The sequence below is a fragment of the Halictus rubicundus genome, chromosome 7, assembly GCF_050948215.1.
Source record: "Halictus rubicundus isolate RS-2024b chromosome 7, iyHalRubi1_principal, whole genome shotgun sequence".
In the NCBI taxonomy this organism is placed as follows: Eukaryota; Metazoa; Arthropoda; class Insecta; order Hymenoptera; family Halictidae; genus Halictus; species Halictus rubicundus.
In genome coordinates this window covers 13,490,902-13,501,054 of record NC_135155.1, presented here as the reverse complement: position 1 = coordinate 13,501,054, position 10,153 = coordinate 13,490,902, and the positions used below count along the sequence as shown (strand labels likewise).

Sequence of the window (10,153 nt, the reverse complement as noted above, 5' to 3'; positions counted from 1 at the left end):
ATCTAGCAGAAATATACAATAATTTCACAAAAATAAATTGCAAATTATTTTTGAAATTGACTAATAATTGACCGTCCACTCCTGATAACATATTGGATCGAGTTATGAATAATTTCCAGTTCAAAAACGTTGATAAATTATTGAACAATTATGATCTAACAATAATAAACTAATTATATAAAATTTATTTTATAGCAACATAAAGTTTAACTAATAATAATCGAAATTAGTATTTGAAATCGTTAAAGCGTTTTAGAAAACAATATTCTATTGTATTCGCAAGGCTGCAGTGACTATATATAGCTATTTTTAATTTTAATTCCTACCACTAACGACGCTGCCAGCAGATTTTAGTTCCAGTTGGTAATACAGGATGTGACACGAAAATGGTAATGGGGTCTATCCTGACCAGAGTATACCAATCACCCAATCAGATAGGATCTCTGTCTGTACATAGCAATACATAGTTCCCAGTAGTTACATCGGATGAATGTAAAAGAAGTTGAGAAGTTTGTTTGTTACAGAGAAGCAATTAATTTGTTTTCGCGCTCAAAACATGGAAAATATAGTTTGATCTGTGTTAATTGTACCGACGTACAACAGTGGCAAAAATATAGTTAAACTTAAAGCAAAATTAAGTGGTATCGCATGGTTTCTGTTGACAGGGCACTCGAAAAAATTTCTGGACCGTAGTTGTGACTATTTTTCTACGGTTTGTTATTTACAAAGAGATGTGACGGGTTAATTTTGTCGAAAGCAAATTCTATCATTAAATATAATTGAGTGAAATGGATGATGACAATGTCCTTTACGTCCGGGGAAACGGAAATGTATGTATGCGTTTCGAATGTTTATGGTTATGTTCATTATTTATGTCTGAAATCTACTGAAATCATTGACAGTTACTGTTGTCTTCAACGGTCAACAATTATACGTTTATTTATATCTTATGTGTACTGCTAGTAATGTAATAACAGTATAAGAATATTATTATTATATACTTATAGTAGGAACGATATGCATTCGTTCACATTGTTTGTCATTTCTTATTGTTTTTAAGGTTAAAACTACAGATAACGAAGACGTCTGGGACGACAGTGCATTAATCAAAGCTTACGACAAAGCGGTGAACTTAGCGAAGGAGGAAGTTGCTAAGAGAATGGGCATGGACGTTGCCAATTCTCACATTAAACAAAAGACTCAAAATAACAAACCTTATAAGGTCATTATGGTACAACAGTATTAACGGTTGATGCAGTTGTTATAAATATTAGATTTGGATTTTTATGTATTTATGTAGAAGGTTTAAGAGTTCAATGAAACCCGCAGATTATCAAAAATGAACATTTTTTTAAACGGTTGATTATATCAACTTGAATGTATACATTCTCTGAATAGAAATGGACGGTTGGGGCTCCTTGCCGTGCTGTGTACTCGGAGGATGGCGAAACATACGAAGCCATAATATCGAAAACCTATGAGAACAGTGGGACGTGCATTGTAAAATTTGTAGGTAATGGTTTTACAAAGTAATTGTCTTCCAGGAGACACGTGAAGTTGACTGTCGAAAGACACTTAAGTCAAATGACTTTTATGGGCTCGCAAGTATTGGCGATCGCTGTATATCACTTTCAGGATACGGTAACACGGAGAAAGTGGAGTTGAGCTCTCTCTTAGAGTCTGAAGGTTTGCAGAGTCAAATAGCTCAGCAGAAAAACGCGCTCGCAGCAAAGCTGGGCGAAGAGAACGCAGAAACGCAGGAGACGAATTTCGCAACTGCGAACTCGAGGAAATACAACGGAGAGAAAATGGAATGCGACACAGAGGATACGAAACCGTACAAGTCCCAATTCATGCCTGGTCCGTCCTTCACTGCCACATTAGAGTCAATGCCACCTGCACCTCCATTGCCGCCGCAATTAATGGCTAAGTAAGTGGTCGAGAATCTGCGATTTAACGCATTCGCATTGTGAGCTAGATGTGTCTTCATCCCCAAGTTTTTGTGATTATATTTAATGCTTTGCCTACTAAAAGCCTATTACAGTATTCTCTCTGTAACTGTGAAAAACATCTCTACTGTAACTGTTAAAATGTTATCTCTACCAGTGACCGAGCCGTTTCCACGAATATCCAACTTTTACCATCGTATTCCTCTCGTTTTTCTTAACAAAATGACACCAGACATGATATAATTGGGATCATAATCACTTGTGTAACAAACGATTGACGCGAGCAGTTTCGCACTTCACATTTATGGTAGAGACACGAATTCTGTAAATGTGAAGTCCGAAACTTGAAAAAGTTCCATTGATCAAACACAAAAAAAAAATAACTTTGATTTTTGAATTTCAAAAGCTGAGCTCGCACGAGTCTTTTAATCGTTGCCTAATGCCTCGAACCTCAGTCTCTCTTTCTTTTTCAATCGCTATCCTTCTCTACGTTCGGAACACTACAAAGAATGCAATACCTCTTCTATAACTGTGACTCTGCAGACCCGAAGTTTTCATAGCTACGAAGAGAATTCTGTATCACAATATGAATTTTTAGATAGAGGCCATAGTTCTAACCGAGAAACATTTTAGACTTCCAGAGAACGACGCGGACGCACTTTCGAGTATGTTAATGTCGTGGTACATCAGTGGCTTTCACACAGGTATAATTCTTTGTTCTTGCATTTCTAGTATTGCGCGATCGATATACACGTTTCGCGATTGATTTTGTAACTTTCACAGGTTATTATCACGGTCTGAAGCAAGCTAGAAGTAATCAAGAACGGAGGAAGAACTGTTGATTGTATAAGTATTTTTTATTCGAAATACAATGTTTATCATGCATAGACGCGTAGGTTATTCTCTTTTTCTCCATTGATAGTATTTTTCTATTTCGTCATTTGAAATCGTACAAGACACATTTTCCATTGCAGTTTCTAAATAACTCGGGTTTGTTAATTCGTATTTAATATTCGTTGGGGATAGTTTATGTTTCTCCAAATGCTTGATTACTGGACTTATGTAATGAAGCCATGCTTGCTTGCAAAGTGTTTTGATATCAGCACCTGAAAAGTTAGTTAGTACTGAATTCACATCTTGTAAATGTTTATGGTCTGTACCATCCCTTGAGAAGTATGTGAAGAGCATCTTGAGTCTGTCTTCTTCGCTGGGTAAATTGACGCAAACTTGCTTCTCCAGACGTCTCAGCAACGCGGAATCTATGTTCCTAGTCAAACATAATTACGACTGTTAATATTATTTACCGACTATAAACGGTACGATACGAACCTTAATGAATACATTCATTTGACTTTGATATATTTTAATAAAAAAAAAAAAGAGACGAATACAATCGCAAAAGTCTCGCCGATACTCGACACATCGCCGGCTCGGTCACTCTGTTCCGAGGGGAATCCTCCCAGTGGTAGAGATGACATTTTGACAGTCACGACAGAAAAGTTAACAGTTACGGAAAGAATACTGTAATATGCTTACCACGGCGCGTTAGTGGCAGCCAACAGCACAATCCTCGCACGTTCGTCGGTTGTCAGTCCGTCGAACTTGGCGAGCAATTCTGCTCGAAATCTTCTGGCTGGTTCAGAGAGATCCTCTTTCGTCGCTATCCAGTCGATTTCGTCGACAAAAATAACAGTCGGTGCTCTCTCGTAGGCGAGATCGAATAGGGCCTGTGCAATCAATCGGTGTTTAGCCTTTGACACTTTCCAACACCGCTTAAAGTTTTCTGAATTTCACATCGTTTACATATCAATAATATATTTCTAAGTGTTTATGTGCATGTGTGTTCGCGAGGGGGATGATCGAAAATATAGTGGAAAGATGAAAATTAGTAACAAGCGAGCAAAACTTTAACTTTTTTTAAGAACACCTTTTAGTTAAATTATCGAAAATGCCGAATTGTACAGGTTCACCCTAAATTGCGTTGAAGTGATCCTGTAAAAGGGGTTTTAAAACATTTTATATGTTTAAGGCCTCTGAAGGTCTTAATCCGGCACAATAAAATACTAAACTAAAATACTGAACTAATACTTTTAATATTAAAAGTTAATTGCGTGGTTCAATTCAAATTCGACACCCTGAATATAATGAACCCTGCTGATCTACTCACGCGAACGTATTTTTCAGAATCTCCCCGCCATTTGCTGACCAACGAGCTGGCTGACACGTTGAAGAATGTACATTTGCACTCCGTCGCGACTGCCTTGGCCAGCATCGTTTTACCTGCACAGATTTTTTTTTCAACTTTCGAAATTCAGTGTAATACAGCAAAACGTTCAAAGAAATCGAACGAAATTTCTGTACTGTTTATACCCTTTGAAACAGAATAAAATTTAAGTAAAGCTAGTTGAGCTTGCTAGCCGATGAACGCAAAGATTTCACCGGGTTTAAACTCATAAAGAATTTTTTATCTGTGCCTTCAAAGAAAATTGAAGAAACTATGCTTTCTTGATGTTAGTTGTACACGGTGTCTCATCTGAATGAGATCACCGAAATATGTGCCTTATTTACTGTTCTATAAAAAAAAACTTCTTGGGACAAATAAGTTGTATGCTATCTTGTTGAAAGAGTGTTTGTTAGAAATTTGAAATAATGATTGTACCTGTACCCGGTGGCCCAAACAGTAGAATACCTTTCCAGGAGGAAAACTTCCCTTGGAAAAGGTCCGGATATTTCATGGGGTACACGATGCTATTGTAAATGGCTTCCTTACACTCCTTTAAACCTATCACGTCGTCCCAGTGAACGTTGCAGCTCTTCACCAAGATTTCCTGCACGCGGTTCAAAGAAAAACAACAAAATATTCAATTACAAACGGGACTAGAAGAATGAAACTCCGTTTCTGCAGAATATTTAAAAACTTTCAATTGCATATTATTAATCGTTTACATCAGAGCTGTTCAGCGTCTGACCCTACAGGCAGCGATTTTCTTGCCCTGGGCATACACTGAACGGCGGGCACGAAACCACGCCCCTGCGGGCAAGGTTACATATATTTGTCACACGCATTGTGAAAGCTACGGTTGCGCTACGGTCTACCCCCACTCCGCTAAGTAACTTGCCCTCAGCTTTGCCCGTAGCTGTGCCCTCGAGCATCGGCGGGCGCCCTTGCCCGCTAATAGGCATGTTGAGCAGCTCTGGAATACTTATTCAAATCGTAATCTTTGATAAACGTTCGCAAATGTTATTGTTCCTGAAGGGAATTGTCTGGCACGAAGCAACGAATACAGAAAAACTTCTCTTCGTTGAACTCACTCTCGAAATCGTTTCAGCTATCCTTCGCATTTCGATGTCGTTCCCGTAAAGGTCCTCGATGGACACGGACATCGGTGGCAACGAGCCGTCACCCGGCGGCCCTACGGAGGATTCAGAATGCGGAGGCCGGTTTGCCAACGCTGGTTTCACTGTCATCGCGGAGCCGACGTCGATGACATCCTCCTCCTCCCGATTGTCGGTACTCTTGCCGGCTTTACTCTCGGTTTGCTTGCTCTTCGTCTCAGTTGCGCTCAAGCGACTTCTGTGGAAATCGAGCTCTGCATTGGTTCAAGGTCAATTTGACAGTACGGCAACATACAGGACGTCTCGTCTAATTATCTCCCATATTTACTTTCGTACGAACCAATTTCTTAAAGACGAGTTATACAGTCTCAACGGGTACATACAATAACGGGGAGAATATTTTCTCAAGATCAGTCTTTCCCTATGTACCCTATATTTTTTGTTAGATATTATTGTAGAACTTGAAAAGACGAATCCAAAGAGTACCATGACGATACTGTTCCGGTGATTCAATCACGAGATATTTGTGTCTGAAAACATTAATATTTACTTTTCAGACAAAAATATCTTGAGACTAAGCGATCGTAACAGTATTGTCATTATACTCGTTTAATTCGTCCTTCCAAGCTCTACAAGGATATCTAAAGAAAAATATAGGTTTGCATTTAAAAATATTCGAGAAAGAGCTTTTTCTCGTTGGCTTAATATCGTCTTCTGTCCCAAATGTTTTAGAGTATTTTAAGAGATCGGAATAATTATAATTACTTGGAATGTTTACACAAGGCGGGCAGTTTGTTGTAAGTTGACGTATAGTATATGTCGTAACTTTTCAGAATCATCTCTAAATCGACGTTATCGCAGATTTGAATACATTCACCTAACTGCGCTTCCGTTCTAACCATGTTCGATGATTTTGTATACCTGGAAACGAAAAATTCTGTCTTTTATACGAGATTGTACGGATTGTTAATGCTAAACACAATATTTATAAACTGTCCAATGAAAATCGTAAAAAAAAGATAGAAACTGGAAATGCTTGCGCATGAAACCCGTTTTTGAGCATACTATATTAATTTCACTTTATTTAAGCGATTTTCGAAAAATCCATTTTCATTTAAATTTCCATTTTAGACTGTACTGTTAAAACAAGTAATACATACAGTGAAAAGTAACAATAATAAATGGTAAATAGTTTCCCGCAGTATTGCTCACCCTCGATTCTTTAAATAATCAGCTATCAAATAAAGTAGATCCCGACGGCGTTGTTGAGTTCGCTTCTCCTCCTGATACAAAATTAACGCATTGTCATTTGCTGTTTCACATTATTCCTTTTATACAATACACGTAAATCGAGAAAGTATTTGAACATTAAATTTTCCATTTTCGAAAAATTATAGTCGTTTAGATGGCAATAATTTCGTTAAAAAAAAATAGTACAACGACAAACTCGGACTCGTTTAAAAGCTTGAATCCTCTATTTTCTCAATCCATCGATCCTTCTTCTCTAAAACAATTTTGCACGATACAGCAAGTGAAATACTGATGACATGTTTATTCTCGAAAATCCAAGTTCAAGTTCAAACGCTGTGAAAAACAATTTTTTACCTGAGGTCTTCACTTATTCGCGACAACACTGTATCTGTGAAATTAATATCCTCACCACTGCAAGACATACCGCTCCAATATATGATCCAAGTATAATTTTGAATTATGATCCAAATTACATTTGCATCGTGTTTACTCGTTTCATTGGGGATAACAAGTTTCGAGCGCAACAAAGACAGCGAATGAAAAAGAAAGAGGGAATATAGAAACTGAGTAGCCGGAAAACATTAAAAGCATCGATCGTTGGAACAATATAAATGTACTTGTAAAACAATTTCTGTACTCGCATTTATGTAAACATGTTTCTGACATTTTTCTGATTAAAATGAGAAAAAATATGACATAATTTATCGCATATTTACTTGTTTAATGGACGATAAACTTTCTGTGACATTCGCGCCTTTCAAAATTAATTCACGATTCATTATTGCCGATCGCGGTGACAATGTGGAGGATCGGAACAATTTTTCTCACCTTTTCGCGGAGATTATGGTAGACGCTGCTCGCTTGTGTGTCCATATTCGACCTGTGGACCGTACCCGTGGAGTTTTCGAATGACGAATTCGCCGCACTTCGTTATCCAATATTTATGTTAGACCCAAACACGGTCTAAGAAGGAGGGATGTTTGATTCCGATTCGATTCTTGGGGCGAAAAGATCGATCTTTTGAATCGATTCTCCACACCTCGATCTTTTGGGAGAATCGATTCTTCGCGGAAGAATCCAATTGGCCAGTCTGTTCTTACTACTAAAAACAATGGCGGCAGTGATGGAGTATGGATGGGATAAGGTAGAGACACCAATTTCGAGATACTCTCGTCGGATGCGGAACTAAGAAAGTGGAACTACCACTGATTTTTATGAATCCATTATATTAATCCATTGTTAATTGTATTGTATATATTTGTGGTATGTTTCTAAACGAATTCTATTCTATATATCTCGTATTTATATTTTGAAGGCTAACTCGTGGGCAACACCAACTACGACTCTAGACTCTAGAGCCCCCTTACCATTTTTGTGTCACATCCTACCGTATCGGTAGGAACTAATATTGTGGAACCAATATCACAGCCGAGATGTAGGAGTACGCCAGTCACATTATCCTGTTTCGTGTCGCACGATATGAAATACCGAGTAATCTTAGAAATCTTAATGAGAATCGAGTATCTTGTACACTTCGAATAATCATGCATAAAAGTTACTTGGCATGCTTTAAGACATGCTTTAAAAGTTACTCTGTATCTCGAGTACTATTAGCCATTTTTACTAAAAAGATTAGGTGGTAAGATTGCTAAGAGGGTATTCGACAGGATCATTGGTAAGAGGAATTCTTACAATCAAACAAGCAGAGACAATAAATTTATCAGTGTACATTTATCCGTGGTTCAAAAGTTATTCTGTACCTTGAGTTTTATCATCTTTCTTTACTAAAAAATTAGGTGACAAGATGGTCAAGGCAGTGCTCGTCGACATCATTGGCGAAAGGAATTGTTATAAACATTAAACAGCCAGAAACAATAAATTTATCAGTAAAATGTGCACGATAAAATAATGCGTACGAATATTCATGATTTAAAAGTTATTCTCTATCTCGAGTTCTATAATTTATTTTTACTAAATAATTAGATGGCAAGATGGTCAAGGGAGTGCTCGTCGACATCATTGGCGAAAGGAATTGTTATAAACATTTATATTATAACAGGAGGTAAGGTTTATACAAACGGCGAGATGATAAGGCGGTAAATCAAGCGAGCGAAGGACGATGGGCAGCGGATTTGATATTTCAGAATTTTGGAAACGATGGCCTCGCGACAAGTATGACAACAGACGTAAACAAAAGGTTTTCGTTCACCCGAGGCCGGCCTCGAGCTCGACCAGCTGAGCTATTGTCAACGCCGGGACACGGTCGCACCGAGGCAGTTCTTATATGGATGCCATAAATTTTTTTTTGGTAATCCACATAAGAACTGTGGTGGCCCGAAATGGTTTTTGCGTTACCGGAGTTACCTGTACGATAAATTAATGCGTACGAATATTCATGGCTTAAAAGTTATTCTATATCCGGTTTCTATAATTTATTTTTACTAAATAATTAGTTAGCATGATGGTCAAGGGATTGCTGGTTGATACCATTACCAAAAGAAATTGTTATAAACATTAAACAGTCAGAAATAATCAATTTTACAGTGAATTGCGTACATAAATTAATGCGTACGAATATTTATGGCTTAAAAGTTATTTTATATCTCGGTTTCTATCATTTATTTTTACTAAATAATTAGTTAGCAAGATGGTCAAGGGATTGCTTGTTGATACCATTACCAAAAGAAATTGTTATAAACATTAAACAGTCAGAAATAATAAATTTTACAGTGAATTGCGTACGATAAATTAATACGCACGAATATTCATGGCTTAAAAGTTATTCTATATCTCGGTTTCTATAATTTATTTTTACTAAATAATTAGTTAGCAAGATGGTCAAGGGATTGCTGGTTGATACCATTACCAAAAGAAATTGTTACAAACATTAAACAGTCAGAAATAATAAATTTTACAGTGAATTGCGTACGATAAATTACTGCGTGCGAATATTCGTAAATTAAAAGTTACTCTGTATTTAGAGTTCTATAATTTATTTTTACTAAATAATTAAATGGCAAGATGGTCAAGGGAGTGCTTATCGACATCATTGGTGAAAGGAATTGTTATAAACATTAAACAGTCAGAAATAATAAATTTTACAGTGAATTGCGAACGATAAATTACTGCGTGCGAATATTCGTAAATTAAAAGTTACTCTGTATGTCGAGTTCTATAATTTATTTTTACTAAAAAATTAAATGGCAAGATGGTCAAGGGATTGCTTGTTGATACCATTACCAAAAGAAATTGTTATAAACATTAAACAGTCAGAAATAATAAATTTATCAGTGAAATGTGTTCGATAAATTAATACGTGCGAATATTCATGGTTCAAAAGTTACTCTGTATCTCGAGTTCTATTAGGTATTTTTACTAAAAAATTAGATGGCAAGATGGTCAAGGAATTGCTTGTTGATACCATTACCAAAAGAAATTGTTATAAACATTAAGCAGCCAGAAATAACAAATTTATCAATAATTACTATCGCGGCGATCGAAGTCTGGCGAAGTTAGTTTGGGGTGGGGGAGTTGCGCACCGCGCACCGCGCACCCCACCACGGCGTCCGCGCTCAGTCAGTCAGTCGTGGTGTGCACTCAGGACGGAACGGGAGGGC

The 10,153-nt window shown here is 37.2% G+C and overlaps 2 protein-coding genes across 3 annotated transcripts; one reads left to right on the top strand and one right to left on the bottom strand.

The window, feature by feature from the left end:
- Positions 1–456: 456 nt before the first annotated feature.
- Positions 457–4,274, top strand: Smn (survival motor neuron). 2 transcript variants are annotated; one of them, XM_076790472.1, is made up of 6 exons: positions 458–830; positions 1,061–1,222; positions 1,399–1,513; positions 1,636–1,930; positions 2,583–2,653; positions 2,733–2,834. In XM_076790472.1, the coding sequence occupies exons 1-6, from the start codon at positions 789–791 to the stop codon at positions 2,789–2,791; spliced, it is 744 nt and encodes a 247-aa protein (XP_076646587.1). In that variant the 5' UTR covers positions 458–788; the 3' UTR covers positions 2,792–2,834. The 2 variants fall into 2 exon arrangements, with proteins under 2 accessions (XP_076646588.1, XP_076646587.1); XM_076790473.1 differs by lacking the exons at positions 2,583–2,653; positions 2,733–2,834 and adding an exon at positions 4,134–4,274 and having other exon boundaries at positions 457–830.
- On the bottom strand, positions 2,787–7,503 carry LOC143355560 (katanin p60 ATPase-containing subunit A-like 2). Its single transcript, XM_076790471.1, has 8 exons — positions 7,365–7,503; positions 6,498–6,568; positions 6,051–6,206; positions 5,262–5,523; positions 4,609–4,777; positions 4,117–4,229; positions 3,486–3,676; positions 2,787–3,216 (listed from the first exon to the last, which is right to left on the bottom strand). The coding sequence occupies exons 1-8, from the start codon at positions 7,407–7,409 to the stop codon at positions 2,847–2,849; spliced, it is 1,377 nt and encodes a 458-aa protein (XP_076646586.1). The 5' UTR covers positions 7,410–7,503; the 3' UTR covers positions 2,787–2,846.
- Between the last annotated feature and the right edge of the window lie 2,650 nt (positions 7,504–10,153).